Below are 20,002 nucleotides of genomic sequence, written 5' to 3' on the forward strand. Positions count from 1 at the left end.
CATTGTGGGTTTATTGGACCATTTTTGGAAACAGTCCCAATTAGTTCCAGGTTTGGCAAAATTGTAAACTTGTCGTAAAAACTACAAGTGGAAAACATATGTAACTCTTCCCTGTCAAGGAAATTAGTTGGGTCTGTAATTTTTTCCCATGTTGAGAAAGGGCTATTATTGTACAACAAGCCAAGATTGCATAAAAGAAATTTCACTTGGCAACATCCCTGACATCTGTTCATGTCTAATATGGGAAATGTATTAAAGGCTTTCAAAAGTAATCAGCATTGTCCATTAAGGAATAGTATGCTGCAGTATCTTCTCTTATTCCAAGTGTAAAAGATCTTTATTAGACAAGGGTCAGTACCACATAAACAGGAAGTTATCAAAGTAATTCAGAAAAGTCTCTGACACTTTTTATCAGCTAACCTTGTCTGACAAGAGCAGTTTATTTTTAGCTCACAGGAAAATTTGAGGGCCGTGGATTTTACAGCATGTATTTTCAACCAGTAAAATATTAGAGCAACAAACTTAGATTAAAATCTTGAAATGAGAAGAAAGAGCTGCTTTAATATGGCACATTGAGATGACATCTGTAATAAAAACCAATTGACATAGGAAGATGTCATCATTGGAAATATTTTTTTTGCACACAATGATCAGATTAAGTTGTTCAGTTCCTGCCGCAGTTGGATGAAAGAAATTATTTTTGCTTTGTTTACAAAGTAATCTGGGACGTATCTGTGCTGTAGAGAAATGAGAAGAAGAAATGCACTATCAAGAAACTGAAAGTCATTTGAACCAAAATACAAAACTCACTGTTTTCCTTCCATACAATAAAGCATATTGTTCTGTAAATCAGCAGCCCGGGTTGATTAGCATGGGTGTGGCTGGGATTTTGTGAAACATGAAATCTAACATTCTCGACAAAAATATATGCTTGATTTGGCTTTTATTGTTCCTCTGTCTTTCATTAATCAGTACATATCATGCTTACATACAGGGGTGTGCGTAGGTGTGCTCATGGGTATATGTGAATGAATAGCTACCACAGATAGATCATTACAGCAATTATGAGCCAACGGTAATTGCCGTGAGTTGTAAAGTGCAATGAAAATGAGGGCTAAAATCTTGAACTTGATCCAGAGCACAAGGGAAGGCCAGGAGGGAGATTGAAAGGAGAGTGGCGTGTTCAGAGTGCTCAGGGAGGCGGGTGATTTTCACAGCAACGTTTCAGATCTGCTTGAAGGGACCGAGTATAGAAGCAGGGATGCCAAAGTGGTTGCTTGCCGGAGAAATTTTAGTGCCAGAATGAGAGGGAGAGGGATAGATTTAGAGATGCCGGAGCAGGTGAACCTCTGTACCTGGGGCAGAGCAGAAATAGGATGGTGAGTTTATGAACACGAGGGCAGAGGTAGCAGAAACGTGAGGATCAGAGGGGAAGGATCACATATGTGAGAATGTCATCCAGAGTAGCATCAGTCCGCCCTTGTCTGAAAGCTCCTGCCCTTTTCTCAGTGACAGATGTTCTCTGTTTAGGGGCATTTGTCACCTTTGATGAAAATGTACCAGTGGCCCTTATTCTCAACAGAGAAGAAACTAAGCAATTGCTTGCTGGTCAGTAAGTGGCAAGGCAAGCATAGCTCATGCCCTCTGAGATACCTGGTAGCCCAGCTTTGGTTTAAGAGTGACTCTGGCTGAAGTGATGGGCCTGATCCTGTTTTTTATGATGTGAGTGGTGTCTGTGCTCTGTGCAGAAGAGCTGAAGTTGGGAGGACCGCTGTGATGCAATTTAAGTTGTACAGAGAGCATAAGGTTTCCTGACATCATTCTCTCCTGTTATCAATCTCATCCTCAGTATGGATCTGCCTTTGCTTTACATTCCCTGAATGTTAAACCAGTAGCTGTTGCAATACTTTGACCTGTGCACACCCTGGTTTTTATTATTTTATGGCCAGTTGATATTCATTGAGTTTTCCAAACTGCATTTATCTGTATATATTTTATCATGGCAAGCATTGCTGAGAAGCTTTTGTGTTTGATTCATGTTTCATTTTTCAGCAAGGCAGTGGATGACTAGGGTGACATGGACCTCAGTATCAGTTCCAGAATTTTAGGCACGTCTGCTTAGATGTAGAAATTTTGAGTGAGTGCTGTAATTCAATAACAACCAGAATCCATGACTCACCCACACAGTGGCAATATCTACTGATGATGAGAAGCCATGTGCAGAGGAAAGGCTTTCTCAAACCTACCCTGTTAATACACATTTATCTATATGGACCCTTCCATCTGACTTGGACCAGTCATTTGTCCATTAGAAGGGCTTCATCATCTTTACCTTGTTTTAAAGTTTCACAGGTTTCTGGTTTGTGCATTGAGATAGAAATGGGTCTTTTCTCTTGGAAGTGTTGTAAAGAAAGGAATATTTGAAAGTAGATATTTGGCTTCAGCATGTGACAGCCGTTTATGCACAAGAAACAAATAAAAGATTGGTTAAAATCACATATGGGAACTTAGAGTGGTCAGATGACTAGTATTTTACTAAGAAGTGTAGAAACCTTCCCAGTTAAAGCAGTTGCAAACTTTGCATCCTTGTGTTTGGCAGAACAATGATAGTCAGCCTGTTTTAAATTTCATCCCCTGCCCTGTCCACCTTGTCCATGTATAGATGCTTCAATGGGGTTTTAAAAACGTCTTTGAGAAACAAGCAGAGATTATGTACAGTGTTTTCCAGCTTCTGCCCAGATTCACAGAACAGTGCAAGACCTCTTGAGTCCAGTCCTGTTGGTTAAGGATCTAAAAGTGAATGAAAACAGCCAGGGATAGATATGAGATGCAAGGAACAACTTTCTTAGCCATCTGTCTGAGTTTCCTTTATTGTCATGTGTCAGGGACTGGAATGGATCCAGTGAGGCTTGACAGAGAGTATTACCTGTACATACGGGCTATACATACAGGCTATCTTGTAGTGTTAAGTCATGATTTTGTGTCATATTTAAGGGCTCTCCAGTTAGAGTACTCGTGAGGGTCATTTCTGATCTGTCCATTATCTGATTACTAATTCTTAGTTAGTTGTCATCTATAACTGTGTAATACCACACTCCCGTGTACTTCTTATTGGACATAATACAGGCTTAATAAAAATAGCAACCTGTACAAATTGGCTTAAGTCCTTAACAGATGAAGCTGTCTCTTTGGAGTGGGTGGGATTATGTTTCTCTTAAACAAAGATACATGAAATGATCATCTTTGTACTAATAATAGGAGAGTGCATTGGAAAGCACTCTCGATAGCAGACCTTCACAGTATGAATGATTTTAAATGTCCCCAAATCCCTGGATGAAATACAAAACAATGTCACGTTCTAGGGGGCTCGGCTGCAGTGGCATTTAACAGCTTTTGCCTGGAATTTTCTCAGTCACCCTAAGTCAAATGAATAAAAGGGTACTTTTATATACTGCAGATGTTCATAGATGGGAAACTTCCTGGACTTACCTAAAGAGTTGTCCTTGGCAAGTCATGAAGTGGCATTTTTCCTTTTAAGCCAACACAAAAGGAGTGCCTTGGCGTGTTTGCAGAAGGCTGTGGTGCTGAATGGACTCTGCCTGGAGATGTCTTAGAAAGATAAAGGATAAAAAGAAAATTAGGTGGAGCTTAACCTTTGTTGCGTAGCAGCTTAAATTTTGCCGAAGGTCGGTGGGATCCCATTTAGCTGCTGCCTCCTGGAAGCAACAATAAAGTGCTTTAGTTTTTAAAAATTAATGATTGACATGTACAGCAGTCCTGCGCCTGGGCAGGCCCGAAGAAACTGATGTATCAGTGGAATGCAAAGCTACCTGGGTTTGTTTCATACAGCGCTAATACCCAGAGCTCTGTTTTGAAGAGCATCGTGAATATCACATACCATGACCAGAAAATCCCCCATTGGATTTGCAGCAGGAAATAAGCAAGAACCCTTTTCATGGGATTGCAGTACAGAAAACCTTAAGATTTCTCAAAGCAGAAGACATCATTAAAAGCATGTATATAAACAGTCCTCTACTTTAATAGATAAGATCATTACTTTCATTTGGTTGTTCTTGAGTACCAGTCACTGCCTAATACTGTGCTTATAGGAACAAGATCAGATATGCTCTTAGGTCCCTGGGCAGACCAGTCTCTTGCTTAACTCCAAATTCTACTGATTGGGAAAGATGTCACAGAGGTTTTCAAAGCTCCTGGCTTCCAGTGGGCCTAGCTCTAGGATTATGAAGCTGTAGGTTTGAGCCAATTGTGGGAGGGGTCTGCAAACGAGAAGACTACTTTGAAGCCAGCGTTGGAATGGGAAGCTGTCAGAAATGAGACTGGCCTGTGCAATTGCCTTGATTAATGGGTGAGCCTGGAGCATCCTGACTTTTAGAAAAGTGGCAGGCACTGGGAGGGATGTATATACTGGTAGGAGTAGGGGAAAAAAAATTGGAGAACTAAAGCAGCAAAGGTTCTTTGCTCAGGACATTTGTTAAAGCTTTTGCAGAGTCTTAGTTGACTTATGTCACTATAGCTCCATGCCCTTAAAAAAAACCAACACTTGTTCCTGAGTGTTTATGGGAAATTCCCTGCCCAGGCAGCTAAAATATTTTACCATTTTCATACCTTTCGTTATCTGCCTTTCTCTTCCTCACATGCCCCTGTCATGAACATGTTACTAACCGGGAGCACATATGAGCCCTTTCAAAGTTAAAACCGCTGTGTAAAAGCAGCCAAGGCAGGCATTTTTGGTAGGAACAGCAACCATAAGCAAAGCATTGCCAAGCACTGCCCTTTCCTGGCTCCTCAGGAAGTTCCTAGTCACTGAGGTGGCTGGGAGGGACTTGTATGAGAAAAGAAAGCAGATCTCGATTTGGATGTGGCCAGCGTGAGCATCCTGCTAGTGCTGCCCTGCGTGACAACTGTGAAGTCTCCACAGTGCAGCATTTTGTTCAGATTGTTTAAGAATGTAATTTATCAGTTACTTTAGTCCTTTGAAGTTTATTAAGCATAAAACCTAAACTTTGCAGAGCAGGGGAAAACTCAAGCCCAGGCTTTGCTAGAATAACAATCGTTTCAGGGAATGTAAAGTTTAAACGTAGCTCTGTATGTGGCAGGGCACAGCTCTGCTAATTGCCAAGGAGTTCTGGTCCATTGCAGAGGCAGAATTGGATAAAGCTGGGCAAATGTATGTGTAAATGCTGTTAGTCTAAGCAGCATAGAGGAAAGAGACACCAAAAATGATCCAGGGATTTCAAAGGGATTCACTTTTCCCCTTAAAGTTGGTTGTGTTTACTGATGTTCCAGCTTGAGTATCGACTCCTGAGTCAGCTCATAGTTAATGAGACTTGGGCTCCAAGGTTAACATTTTCCTTTTGAAAATGGAGACCATGCTTCTTAGTCACATCAGGATGTCTAAAAAGGGGAATTGCAGTAGTCCTCTTGCTGACTAATCCTTTGCTTTTGTTTATAGCTTCTGCACAGCATCACTGTACTTAGCCAAAGCATCAGGTCCTGGCCCACAGCCTGGCAAACCAGCCAGGTTGTGCTTGCCAGAGGGCCAGAGCACAGACCCCAGATTGGCTTTGTGCATCTTTGTTCCCCTAGTCAGTGAGGCTGCCAGAGATTTGATTTACTATAAAGCCACTTACAGCAGTCCTCAGGGGATCTGTGATTTTTGGGAGCTACCAGAAGGCAAGGGCTGTCTGGCCATGCCTCTGTCCTTTGCCTGTCCCGAGGACCAGTGGAATAGGTATGGAAGGCAGGACCAGCGGTAGCTTCCCATCCAGGCATTCCTCCACAGCAGGGTACATGGTCCAATTCTTTTTTGACCTTTCAGGTTGCAGAAGGAGCATCTGTTCATATTCTCAGGAGGTGATGTTCTTTATGGCTCATTAGGACTCCAGTTCTTCAAGCCCTTTAGTAATAATAATGGGTAGTAGTGTGGGTAGCCTGGGGAGGAGACAGCATAAGAACTTAAACAAAATAGACTTAAAAAGAATCTTATCCTCAGATGAGTGTTTGATTTGTATTTAAATAATCCGTTTGTGCAGAATTTATCCTTGAATTGCAGTTTCTCTCTTGTGCCTGTGGTCCTTGGGTTGGTTACAGAAGACAGAAGATAAAATTACTGAATGCAGTCAGTCCATTTTGCTTTAAATAAGGTTTACAATAAAATACTCCTTTTTTTTTTTTCAAGTATCTATAGGTGCAAACTATGTACAGGTGCTAATAGTGAGTTGGAGATAGTGGTGTTTTCTAAGGAGAACTGTACAAACAATAAACTTGAAGAAATTGTAACATTATCAGATGATAAGTCTGCAGTCATGCTTTTGGCTTTGGAGAATAATTTCTTTCTTTGGAGAATAAATTTCCTTTTATATTGAGCAAAAAAGAAACACCTCTTACCCTGTAATATTTAATGACGGTAGCTATCTCCTCTTGTTTAGATTAAAATTACAGGCCTCAGATTGCAAGTTGTAATATTTGTTTTCTTCTGATTGCTGCCTTTAGCTCCTCAGTAGACAGCATTGACTGCTCTGTGGGTAACTCCAAAGAACCCTTGGGGGCTGAATATATTAAAATCCACAGCATTCCACAGAAAATGACAAAATTCTCCCCAAATTGCCCCACAATTTTCCACTGGCCTTCTTTATGAGCTGCAGGCAAAAGAGGGTGATCTGTTGTGCTTGTCCTATTCCTGTTTTTCTTCCTGTTTTAAATATAGCGGAATATATAAAATAATGAAGTGGTATTCAGAAACAATTCTTTTGCCAGGTCTTCCATCTGTTATTCTGTATAATCCTAATTTCTGTACAAAAAAACAGAACCATGGTATGCAACTCAATATGTTACAAGATGTTTATTTTCATCAGCATGGTCCAATAAAGTACATAGCTCAAATATTAACATTGGAGTATGTTAAGTTTTCATTACTATTTGATCTATATATTTTACTGACATAAATGGATAAAAATAAACAGCTTGTAACATATAGAGTTACGGACTATGCTTTTGTGGATTTACAGAATTCTGTGGTGGATTTGGGTTTTGCAACAGATTTATTTTCTCTAATTCAGTTAAAATAACTATGTAATCATTATTTGTGCTGAGTATGGTTTGAGCTTCATTTTCATAATTTACCGTGGGATTTGTCTGCATAACTTCTGATGGTTAATGACCCTATATTGATTGAGATTCTCTTCTGTGAGGCCATGTTGCTTGTGACTTGATAATGAATCAGTCAGATCACTCCATTTTAGAGAGAAAGAAAATAGACATAGTGTTAACTTACCAAAAAAAAAAAAAAAAGACCCAAAGCTCTGTGCACTCTATATATTCTGTAGGGGTTTTTATACTGCTTGTAGTATATGCTGTTCTGAAAGTGTCACACATGCATTTGTTGTTGTGAACTCAAATGCTGTAGAATCTGTAAAGATGCAAGATTAAATTTTCCATTGCCATTTTTACAGATAACAGCCCGTCGACAATGGAAACATATTTATGATGAATTAGGTGGTAACCCTGGAAGCACAAGTGCTGCTACATGTACTCGCAGACATTATGAAAGGTAAGATAACAAATCTGAAATGCTTGTTTAATAATGAAAAAATTAATTTGGAGAGCCTTCAAAGTGTTTTATAAAGAATTAGAGAAAGAGAGAGAGAGAGGCTTCTTAAAGATACAGTAAATATTCCCCCAACGGTTTAGTCAGATAATCCATTGTAATTTAAACCAGAGTGTATGTCTCCAGTGGCTAAATAAATAAAACAAGCATCTTATTTCTCTTTGGTACATATCTTAATTTTTACAACAGCTTTCCAGTTAAAGAAGCTGAAAAATTGAGCAAAACATACTCAAGGAAAAATAAGAAATGACAGCTAATTGATGCAAACACTTGTCTTCTGTCGTTTTTTAGGAATACCAATTAAGCAAGTTGTGGTTGTGATCAAAATAATGGGGTGGCCCACAATGCAGGGTGCTGTTAATGTTGTAGGTCATGCAGAGCATTGCATTCCTCTTCTTCATTGCATTCCTTCCCTCCTCCCTGCCTGCAAGCTGCTGCCAAACACTCTTTCTCTGCAGCCATTGTTGCTGGTCAGAACTGTTGATTTCTTATTCTTCCCATGTAGATAATAACTTCCAGGGCTTGTGAAGCCAGCACGCATTGAATAAAATACTGGAGCTGGAATGTTGTTTTGGTTTGGTATGGGTTTTAGAAACAACTCTTTTTTTTTTTTTCTTTTTTTCTTTTTTTTTTTCTTTTTTTTTTTTTTTTTTTTCTTTCCTTAGGCAATCAAATGTTAATAAAAGCTCTGCAGTTTCAGGCTCAAATAAGGAAAGTCCAGACTCTTGTTCCTGGGCATAAACAAGTTCCTTTGCTGGGGTCAGGAAGAGACTGTGCTTGCCTGTGCACAAGGCAGCACAGCAGAGCTGTGCTCAGTGGGCAGTTTTTCTCCTTCTTTTAGTGCCTTATGTGTTGGCCACTCCAAGGGAGAGGCTGCCCTCCTCATGGAGGGGGAGGTCAATCACCCTCATTTACAGGAGATATCTCCAACGTAAGGACTTGGGTGCACAAAGAAGTTGCATGTAATGCCACTATAAACATTACAGTTAGAAGCTTTTTGGAGATAGAGCCAAGCAGCAGACCAAATTGAGTGAGATGCTGTGCACATCAGATGGGGCTTTTCCCTGTGTCCTGGTTTCAGCTGGGGTAGAGTTGATTGTCTTCCTAGTAGCTGGTACAGTGCTATGTTTTGCGTTTAGTATGCGAAGAATGTTGATAACACTGATGTTTTCAGTTGTTGCTAAGTAATGTTTAGTCTCAAGTCAAGGATTTTTCAGCTTCTCATGCCCAGCCAGCGAGAAAGCTGGAGGGGCACAAGAAGTTGGCACAGGACACAGCCAGGGCAGCTGACCCAAACTGGCCAACGGGGTATTCCATACCATGTGATGTCACATCTAGTATAGAAACTGGGGGGAGTGGGGGCGGGGGAATCACCACTCGGGGACTAACTGGCTGTCAATCAGCGGGTGGTGAGCAATTGCACTGTGCATCATTTGTACATGCCAATCCTTTTATTATTACTGTTGTAATTTTATTAGTGTTATCCTTATCATTATTAGCTTCTTCTTTTCTCTTCTTTTAAACTGTTCTTATCTCAACCCACGAGTTTTACTTCTTTTCCTGATTTTCTCCCCCATCCCACTGCGGCGGCGGGGGGAGTGAGTGAGCAGCTGCATGGTGCTAGTTGCTTCTGGGATTAAACTACGACACCCTGCCTTTGCATTGTGGACAAATGTTATAGATTGTTTTAATAGACTCATCAGATTGTGGGTATTCAGCTCTTCCCCTCCATCATTACAGCCCCGAGAGTCTCAGGGCTTCCTCTTGCACCCAAGCCAGCTGATGGGTTTCACACTGGCAGTCTGGATCTTCCCTTGCCAGATGGGCTTTGTAGGATGTTGTTTATTTGACAGAGGACACCCAGGCACACGTAAGAGTTAGGTGTCTGTGGGTTTAGGTCATGCAGGGAGCAAGCATTGCTGGGCTCTGTGTTGAAATCCTAGAGTCACCAAGAGAGTGCATCTCTTGTAGTTGTGGAAAAATAAATGAGCCATTCACAAATACTCCATGAACCCCTGTCTCTCTCTTCTGCTTTCATGCTAGTGGGTTTTTTTTTTACATGCAAAACCCTTGAATTGCACTCCTGTTCAATGCATAGAGACTCGTCCATGTGACTTTGCTCAGCAGTTACTTAGGTATGCTACAAAGTGCCACAAAGCCCATTGTGCTCACCAGAAAACCTGAGCAGACTCATGATGCCTTCAAGATTGAAAAGCCTTTCCAGGCTACCCAAAAGCAGTTTTGCTTGCCTTGAGCCATTCTGAGGAAAGACTCTTTTAGTTTATGGTTAGATTGGTCTTAGCGCACCAAAGAGCTCAAATCTGAGTTCTTGGATGCCAGTCTGTTGTGTAGTTCTGGGTTAGGTCTGCTATGAGGCAGCACGTATTTTCCAGGTCTCTAGCAGGCTGTCAAAAGACGGCATTTGGAGAAGAAGTCTTGTAGGATTTTTAGGTTAGCCCTGAGGTTGCCTAAAATACGCTTTACCCAATCTGGTCTGAAAAACCAAAACACATACACAAAAAACCTCAGTGACTGGTTCAATCTCTAGATTTCTAGTGTTAGACACTTTTTTTTCTACCACAGGAAAGCTGTATTAAGGCTCAGACTTGGAAAAAAGTAAATGAAATTGTCATGGTTTGTTTCAGCCGGTAATTCTAACTACAGCACCTGTAAATGTAATGCTCATTTATAGCCAAAGCGCTCAGATGACATTTAATCTAAAACTAGAACTGCAGTGCAGGAATACACGTTCGTGATTCAGGACACACATACATTTTCTAACTTGAAGGTGAGCTGTAAAGCTAAACTGGAAATTGAATTTAGCTGGGAAGTAAATGCTGAATAAACCTCATGATTTTTCCTTTCTGAATCCCGCTGGCCTTTCCTTGCTTACTGGAGGCAGAACAGGCAGTTCCCTGACTTCACTGATCCTGCTGCTGTTTGCCTTAGCCTTGCCGTTCATCTCTACAACTAGATCTCAAGGGCATCCATGTTGTGTTAACTAGCTTTCTTCCAAGATGACGGAGAAGCTACTAGCTGTTTACACTGGCTTTAACATATCGAGGCTGCTTAGGTGGCAGTGACCTTTCAGTGACATCATTAGGATGCTGAGGAGTGCCATTCAGGTACTGCATCCCACCTTCCTGCCCTTGCCAAGTTCCCCTCTGCAGGGTGGAGTTTCACACACAACTTCAAAGGGAGGGGAAAAAAAAAAAGACATGGAGAAGGCAGAATTGCCTCTCTGTCTAGCAAATCCCATGAAGAAATGTTGCTTTTCTCAAAAGGTGCTTATAACCTTTAAAAAGCCAGCATGTTGCTGCAGACCCATGGTACCAAGGATGGCAAAAGCTGAAACAAAGACAGATTTAAAGGCTGTGGGGAATGCTTTGCTCCCCTCTCCACACCACCCTGTTTGGATCAGGGTTTGTCATGGTTGCTGCTGCAGTGCTATAAGTAGGCAGAGTGCTTCGGTCGGTGCGGTGTTTGCTTTGTTTCTCTGGTAAAAGGGAAAGAAAGATTTTGTGTGCATTATCAACTGATTCATTTTTCATGTAGTACAGTCTGTGTTTCCAGTAACTGGTTTCATTTTAAAACAAGGCAAGGCTGCCAGTGTTTCAGTAAGTGTTATTTGTATATTAGTTAGACAACTTTTGTTTTATTAATGAGTATAATAATGAAAGTGCAGGTTGCTGAGTAGAAGCAATGGGTGTTTTTATTTAAAGCATAGCAGGCATCGTATAATGCCAATGAATGCGTTATTGTCACTGTAGGCATGGCTGGTCTGAACCTGCCTCTGATTGGGTTATTCCAAATAGGCCCAAGCAGTTCATAAAAATGTCTTTGTCAGCCTAGTTTTCCTTCCAAACCTATTCATCTCTGTCAGTTTTTAATATTAGTACCAGGCTCTTGGCTATAGTCCATTAGTACTGTACTTAATTGCTCATGTTACAGATGATTACCAATATAAAAAGCATTAGTGTTTTCCCATCGTGGGGCTGTTGCTCTGTGCACAACTCAAACTGTACAGAGCTTATGAGTTGTTGTTGTTTTGGTCATTACTTTCTTCATTTGTGCTCCTTTGATGCACTTACCTTGCATGATCACAGAAAGCTAGAGGCATGTGTGGTTGGTATTCGCTGATTCAGCCTGAACCTTTCCTGTGAAACTCTTGCAGCCCTTGTCAGTACCCTACATCTCTCTCTCTTATCAAGAAACCCTCAGAAACGGCTACTTTTCTGCGAAACACTCTTCTCCATGCTGCGTTCCCCTAATAATGCAGATGTGGTTTTCACATGCTGGGTTTGAGGTTTCTTTCGCTTTTACGCAGAACACATCATCGGCAGCTTTAATTTTCCAGCGTGAACGATAGGCTGTGTTTCTGCAGTGCTGATGACGTTTTTGTTAGGGATTTTTCATAAATATTACACCACCACTACCCCCCAAAAAAACCCCAAACCAAAAAACCCACCCTGCTATTTTGCAAGGTATGTAAAGTTCACAATAAAATGCATTTAACAAAACAAAAATAGGAGCAATTGCTTGTTGGGGCATTTTTCTGCCTCCAAGTCTGGCTGTGATTCATCTTGGTTTCCTCCAAAGGAAGCTTTGTGCACGAGCTATGCACAAACACGCACGGGCCGGGGAATTGTGGTGTGCAACAGCAGGCAGTAACACTCCTCAGCTGCGTTGGTGGACAGACATGTTGGTGTTCGAAGGTGTTGTGGCAGGCAGCTGGACGGTCCCATACTGCAGTAGCCCTCCTGGCCTCTTCGGGTGCTGCAGGGAGCCTGGTTCCCTTGGGGTCTCCAGCAGGGATGGACCCAGAGCATCCCACAGGCCATGTCCTGGTCTTCAGCAGTGTATCTCATATCCTGGCCCTTGCGCATCACTAGCACCTTGAAAACCAGACTGTCCAGGTCAAACCCAGCAGGAGAGGGGTTTATTAGGCTTCATGCTCTCATCAGATTCGGGTGGCTGAGTGGGAGAGTGTTCTGCAGAGCCACGACCACCCGGGACTTGATGAGGAGCAGATAGGTGAGATGAGTCCCCAGAGTGGGTCATGGTTCTTCACAATCTGGCAGGGTGACTGTGCCCGTGCTTTGGACACAGACCTGCAGACGGTTTTGTTGTGGCTGTGAGTGTGGCCCCTGGGCACTTACGGAGCACCCTGCACATCTGTCCCTTACCAGGGGACTGAACCCCAGGAAATAGAGTGTCTTGTACAGTTCAGAGCCCATTCTGCCATTTTTCTGTCTAAATCGCTGACATAAATATTATATATTATCAGAAACACAAGGCGGGTCAAAGTCAGTCCCTTACATGGTTTCCCTTTAACAGCCGTAAAGTCTACCCTAAGGATATTGTGCAGTAATTCAATATGCAAGAGCCCCACATTCCATGCAAATGCTGTTTGGTTTTGTTAAAGCATTTGGATAACTTTGGTAGTGTGTAAGCATTTCAGTGGAGTTTTGTAGGAAATAGCAGCCAGTCTTTTAGAGGGAACAAAAAATAGGAGGCTGGTGTAGCATCTACATGAAAATGCTTACGGTTATCTTTTAATACACATTGTAATTAATGGAAGGTTTTGATTTACACTGTTAAGTGTGAAAACATCCTCAGGCAAAAATTAATCAAATGTTATGTCATGCTGTAAACTACAGCTAGCTCTTTGTTTGACCTAAAAATCTTGCCAAGCAGCAGTTTCTTCTTGTTGTACTAACTTGGTTGTTTTATTTTTGTCTTCACCCCACTTTCCTGCCCCCCTCCCACTTCAGCTAGTACCAGACTCCCGGAAAACTTCGCAAGTTGCAAATTGTCTCAATAGTTTTCCATCAAACATGAATTTAAGCCTGAAGATAGATGAGGTGTCTCACTTCTCTTTCTTTTCCTGGGTTTTGGTTTGGTTTTTTTTCTTTTTGATAAATAACAAGAGGTTTCTACTTATGATTTTCTGCCCTCAGGGCTTTATCATTAAGATTAAATAACTGTACTCTCAAGCATACCACTGAACAAACATCTTTTCAATTATGTGAGTAACAGATGCTTTAACAAAGGAACTATTGAAAATTCAGAAAGCTCCCCCCCTCCCCAAAATTTAAAAAGTATCAGATGACAGAGGAATGTAATTGTTTACCATTAAAACAGATCCTTAGCTGTCCATTCAAAACATCTGAGAACACACAGCTTTTTCAGAATTTCTGGGGTTTCAGCCTCGGAGACTTACTGGCCAGCACACGAGTCAGCGGGAGTCCCTGGGTGCAAGAGTGCTGGACAGTCAATCACTGCCTTGCAGTGCGTGTAAACAGATGATCTCTCTCCTCGCAGGGAATTGTTTTCCCAGCCACATCCTTCTTTCCACCCAGGAGTTTTCCCAGCAGAATTGGGGGGTGCCGTGTGCTACCCAGTGCTCCCAGGTGGGTTGTCACCCAAGCAGAGCGGAACTTGCCAGGCGTGCCCGCTGTACACATGTGTGTCGATGCTTACCAGGCACTGAGGTTATGCGGTGTGCCCAATGCTCTTGAGGTCCTGGCACTTCTAGCAGCTGAGCTGAGTGCTCATGGTTGGTCAACATCAGGTAGAGTGTGCCTCACATGGTAACCTCATTTCTTGACATCCAGGAGCAGGGTCAGGCGCTACACAAGGGGACAAGTCCCTTTTCCTTGCTGGGAGCTGAGCTGCCCCAGGAGAGTGCTGCACAATGGGAGATGTGCCATTCTCCTTTGCAGGAGCAGCACCAGGGATGGCGAGTAAGATCTTTCCCTTCAGATTCTCCAGGTCTGCTGGGAATCTCCACTTTGTACTTTACTGCAGGACTTCACTAACATGGCAGGGCTTGCCCCTAGTTTGTTCAACTTTGTGCAATGGAGATGGGGCTGAAATCTCCTGGGGAGGGTCGGCAGGATTTTGGAGTCCCTCCAGGAGACCTGCACCCCACAGGCAGTGCAAAATGGCATCTGTAAGCTTGTCCTGAGCGTAGGGACCAAGCATTGCAGGGTCTATATGGACCTACGGAATAAAATGCATGTCTGCCTTTAGATGCAGAAATGGTGACTGTGGCCGAAACAGAGGCTTGTAGCAGTTTTGGTAGAGTGACCTGGGGAAGCTGCTCTGTCCCCATCACCCTTCCTTTGAATCTTTCCCAATCTGTACCAAAGGCAAAAGAGTGGGGTTGTTCATCTCCCCCTGCTGAGCCATAGGATCGAGATTGCCTGAGCTTCCCTCGCCTGCCTGTGCAGCTAAATCAACAGCTGTGTTTGTAATGTCACTAATTTCCAGTTTACTTAAAACAAAGTGTCTTTGAATTCTCTTAGAGCAGCGCAGTTCCCACCTTTCAGCAGTGAGCCATTCTCATTACCCACCAGCACTCCCAGTGGGCTGTGAGGAAAGTTGTTGATGAAAGGATGAAAGAGCCATTTCTTTAAGGAAGGAAAGTTCTTTGGGAAGAAAATTGAACTCAAACATATTTTGTCTTTGCTGATAAAATACATGCCAGTTTTGTACTTCAGACAAATGCAAATAAACCTATTGCTATTGTGTTCTGCACAAAAGGACGTGAGGCTTGCTTTCATAACCCCTGGATTGTACAATGCAGTCTGGGGAAATCAGGCTTGAGGAACACACTGCTTGATTTCCTCCATGTATTTTATATTCCCATTTTGGAAAACAGGCTGAGACCTTAGAGTTTGGGTTATTCCTCTCCTCTCTTCTCCGCTGGGAATTTGTCGCTGGTGCCCAGGAGAGCTGCCTCCTGCTCCTGGCCATCCCCACCACCTGATTGCTGTTGAAGGTGGCTTGTTTCCCGTGCTTACACTGCAAGTAATGCTCCAAGATGTATCCCTTTTGAAGAGCATCAGGGTAAAAAAGACTAGACTTCTCTTGGGATCAGAGCTCAGGCATTCCTGCTGGTCCCTTAAAACAACTGAATGTTTTGCTACTGAGTTTCTAGGGAACAAGAGTCAGGTTTCTCGCACTGAGGTTATCAATAGGGGCTCCTTAGCGTTATGGGGCCTGTCCCTGGAGCTGCCCCGAGCCGCCTCGGCTCAGCAGCCGCTCATCCCAGCCCTCCACTCAGACCATCTGGCTTCAGGGCATGCAAGTGGCTCTGCCCAGCTGCTGTGAGGACCTACTGAACCAGATGGTTGCCCTATTGAAGCAGGTGGACTGGCCGTTTATTCCCCAGCTCCAGCAGTGCCTTCAGAGGAAGGAGCAACAGCCACCATGGCATAATGTGCCCAAGAGGGAAGTGGCCCAAACTCCTACCAATAAAGAGATTTATTGTCTGTCCCTTTTCACTGTTTTTGAAACTCTAAGAGCTTAATGTTCTCATGATTTACATTAGCATCTAATCGTTGCGTAATCTCACTAATCCCTTGGCCCCAAGATATCCAATGTCAGTGAGTTCCCCGGGTTAACCGGTTGCTATCTTCGTTTGGTGAAGCAGCTTTAAATCTTTCTTCATTCCTGTTGCAATCAACCTGCTTAACCTTCTGGCCAAGCATGGGAATGGGGCAGCATCTCCCAAGGAATGGGCTTCAGTATTTTAAGTCCTTCCAAGGTTATTCTTGTGGCTGAGAGTCTCCATTGCACGCTGTTTTGTGTTGGGCTTGGAGCCCTTGAGAAAGCAAGATTGTGTCAGTGGGAGGCGTGCTGGAATATTTTATTCTGCCAGAAAGAAAACAAAAATAAACACTGAAACAAGCGATATAAAAAATATTGTAGGGGTTGTGCTGAACTGTCTCCTTCCCTCAGTCACCCTGTGTGTCCTGGGCATATGGTTCCTCCCCAGCCCGAGAGCCCCATTGTATCCATACACAGTGGGGAGAATTAAAGAGGAAACTGGCAGCCTTAACCTTTAATTTCCTTCCTCTTTCTGGGCTGGTGAGATCCTTTGCATTATTGTAACTACTTTTTTTATCATGTCTATAAATAGATGTTCTCTCATGTGTCCCGTGAAGCAGAGTCAGGCCGAAAAAGTCATTCAGTCTCCATAATCAATACATGAAAATGTAGTGGTTACTGGCTCAGATGAGATCTTGTATTGTTAGTTCTGTAGCTGGAAAAAAAATGTTGACTAATAAAGATTAAGGGCTTTTTTTTCTTTTTATGAAATGCTAATGATGAAGACATGTTTGATATACTGTGAAATACATTTCTCTAATGTGAAGTTTCTGCTTTTTGTTGGGAAAGAGATTCAGTCCCTGGAGGATTTTAGAATTTGTAAATATAAAATTATCTGCTTCAGTGTTTTTTAAAAAAAGGTTGGCAGAAAGCCAGATTACTTACATTACTGTAATAGATTTGCTGACCTCTGACATCTGCTGCAGAGAAGTACATTGAATTTTTCATAATATCAGATGATGCAGATCTAAAAAGTCAGTACACTCTGCACCATTGTTTAATTCAGGACTTAGTAAAGCAAAATCTTTTTCTGAGTAGCAGTTTATACGTGATTAAACTTAATATTGCTGATTGTAATAAATCAGGATTAGTATAGTACTGATTTGTTAATCTAACTTGTATTGATTTTAAGTTGTCTTTATTTAAAAAAAAAAAAAAAAAAAAAGACTGGCTTTTCACAGTGACTGAATTTAATAAGAAGCCCTGTGATAGCAAAGACTCCCCTACTGTTTCTGCTCTTGGCTGGAAAATGTTATTCTTGTATTATTCCAGGAAAAAAAAAAACCTCATGCTGCTAAAAATCTGCTGCCTGTGGAAAGATTTTTTAATACACTAGTGCTTACATATTCTATTTATGTTAATTGACTTATAAATAATACATTTTATTAATCTTAATATTGGAATCTTGATCATGATAAAGACCCTTTTATTTGGTCTCCTCGCAGGTTTTACAAGTAAATATTCTTTAGACCACAGAATATTCCCCCTCTTTTCCTTTTTTATGAATTCTTTGATACTTCCCCCCCGCCGTGAAATACAGCCACAGTTCAAAGCGACTGAAAACATGGTTGTTTCCAAAGTGCGATACATTCGAGGTATCTGGCTCTGGTTTTTTGGACAATGTCTTTACCTTTCCTTGCGCAAAGATTGATTAAATCTTACCTGCGCTGCAAATATTTGACAAAAAAAAAAAAAATCTCGTGCTGGTTTCAGACATGTCACATTCTGCTAAACTATTTGGCTAACAGCAGATCGCATTCTTCCTGTGTTGGGCAATATTGACCTTAAATTGGCTAAGCTGTCTGCTTTCATGGCATGTGAGCCAGCTGCTTACATGTTCCGAGAGCTGTATTAGCTTTATTACTCTTGCGCTGTAAAAACTTCTAATAATCAAATGATAAGATCATATCCTGTGGGTAATTGTGTTGTACCATGACAGGATAACTGAAAAAACATTCAGTGAAGATTGCAACTGACGGAAATCTCTACGTGGAGCGGCAATTGTTGCTGTTGCTCCACTCGGTGCTGCTCCCCAGGGTCTCGCAGCCCGCGTTCCTGCCCGGCTCCTCTCCAGCTGCCCCCCGCGGCCCACAAAATCCACCTCGGTAGCGGCAGGGAACGGCAGCCTGCCGGCTCTCGTTTCGAATGAGGAGGGGAAAATCCTAGAACAAGCCATCCTTGTGTTTTGATTCAGTTTTACCTTAGTCATGCCGCCTCCCCAATACATGAAACATTTAATTCCAGATTTCCTGCCGCTGGCTCCGGGCCTTTGACCGGCTATGTGAAATGTATTTTTACTGCTGTCGGCCTGCCAACTGCTGAGCTCAGTGAAAAATAACTAAAATGAAAACCTTGTACTCCCACATGAACCCTTAAGATCAGAAAAGGAAATTTAAGCCACGGTTACTAATTAGCACCAAAGCTAATGAGTTCTGGTGAGGTGCAGCAGGAGGAGGAGGAGTTTGTGTCCCGCGTTACCCTACAAGGCTCGGTGGAGAGCACGCGAGCGGTGATTAATCGTGTCGGCCTGGGCCTTGCTCCCGTCCCAGCCATAGCCACGGGGTTAATCACGTGGCATCTTTCATGGAAAGGCCCGCTTGTGGGCCGGGAACGTCTCTGTCTCCTGTGGGGCGCGGGATAGCATCTGAAATCTTTATGGAAGGAATATGTAGATTTTTAATGGGCGACAGATTCCCATGGAAACAAAACAAAGTCAAACACTCCCCTCGCAGTGCTAACAATTATTGTAATAAAATGTGTTTTTATTAAAAGCGATTTTAAATATTTAACACATGGCAGAGCAGCAGTGATGTTGCCCTGTGTGAAACCCAACCTTGCCTCCAGTGAAGTCCAAAGCGCTTTGTGCTGTGCAGGGAGGAATTCGGTGTTTTCACCAATATTTGTGCTTTGCAAATGAAATGTAGCAGCCTCAAGTATGAACAAGATTATTTTTTTCTTATTCTGCTTAGTTATGCTTTTTATTATATAAACATTAACTGTAATATTACAGTGGGAAGCAGGTATTTGGCAACTATGTATTATTTTGCTAAGTTTGCATAGAGGGAGCAGTTTCCAGTTTTAGCAGCTGTAACATGTTTAAACTCAGTTTGTAATGGGATCTGAAGATGAATATTCCCTGTGGGTTCTGCTTAGCTTCATTACTGGAGCCCTGCCAAATTCAGGGCTAGAAAGTATTATTCACGCCTCTTTGCACATACCATGTCAGAGCATGCTCAGTTAATGAATTTTGTTTCTAATATAGCATAAATTAGGTTTATATTTTAACATAATTTATGTTGTATTTTATTAAAATGTAAAATATTATGATCACGAGCAATCTAATTTCTGCTCTCTTAAGCCCAAACTGTGTTTGAACATCTAAGTATGTAAGTCAAAATTGCATGCTTAGAAACTGATTCTAGGATAACAAACGAATATCTGAACCAAAGAGGTTTCTGCCTTGGAGTCTCAGATTAAAGATAATTAAGGATTCCTGGTATTTGAACAGATTTATGTTGTTTATAAGCAAAGTACATTTTCTTCATAGAGTCAGCTCATCTTTTTTTTTTTTTTTGAACAAATTATATTTGCTGTATTAAAGTTCATATTTTTAAAGTCTGAGTCTTGTATTAATCCCACAGTGAGTCATTAATCATACCAAATGCATTATAAAAACTTTAATCACTGAAGTTGAAACTGAGATTGTAATGCAATCCATCCCTTTTAATTATATCAGTTATTTTTCCTTTCAGATCAAGAATTGCAAAGGGAAAACAGATAGATTAAAACTCAGTGTGTTTGATGCTTTCAGGGGAGGCTATTTTTTGTTTGTGTTTCTTCCTTGCTTTTTTAAAGCGATTTCATGCACTTTGTGGAGGACAGTTCCACGGTGAAAAATTCCTTCGCTTTTAACTCTTTTCCTCTCTCCTCCTTCCTTAAAAAAGACTCAACTGGTGAAGGCAGGGAGCGTGGTGACTG

The 20,002-nt window shown here is 41.9% G+C and overlaps 1 protein-coding gene across 6 annotated transcripts in view; it reads left to right on the plus strand.

The window, feature by feature from the left end:
- ARID5B (AT-rich interaction domain 5B) overlaps positions 1-20,002 on the plus strand; it is a 125,606-nt gene that overhangs the window by 94,977 nt on the left and 10,627 nt on the right. For all 6 annotated transcript variants that reach the window (XM_030030761.2, XM_030030762.2, XM_030030759.2 and 3 more), the window contains one exon: positions 7,473-7,570. In XM_030030761.2, the coding sequence (XP_029886621.1) occupies positions 7,473-7,570 (98 nt within the window). The remainder of the gene's footprint in view (positions 1-7,472; positions 7,571-20,002) is intronic.

This window comes from Aquila chrysaetos, chromosome 11, assembly GCF_900496995.4.
Source record: "Aquila chrysaetos chrysaetos chromosome 11, bAquChr1.4, whole genome shotgun sequence".
NCBI lineage: Eukaryota > Metazoa > Chordata > Aves > Accipitriformes > Accipitridae > Aquila > Aquila chrysaetos.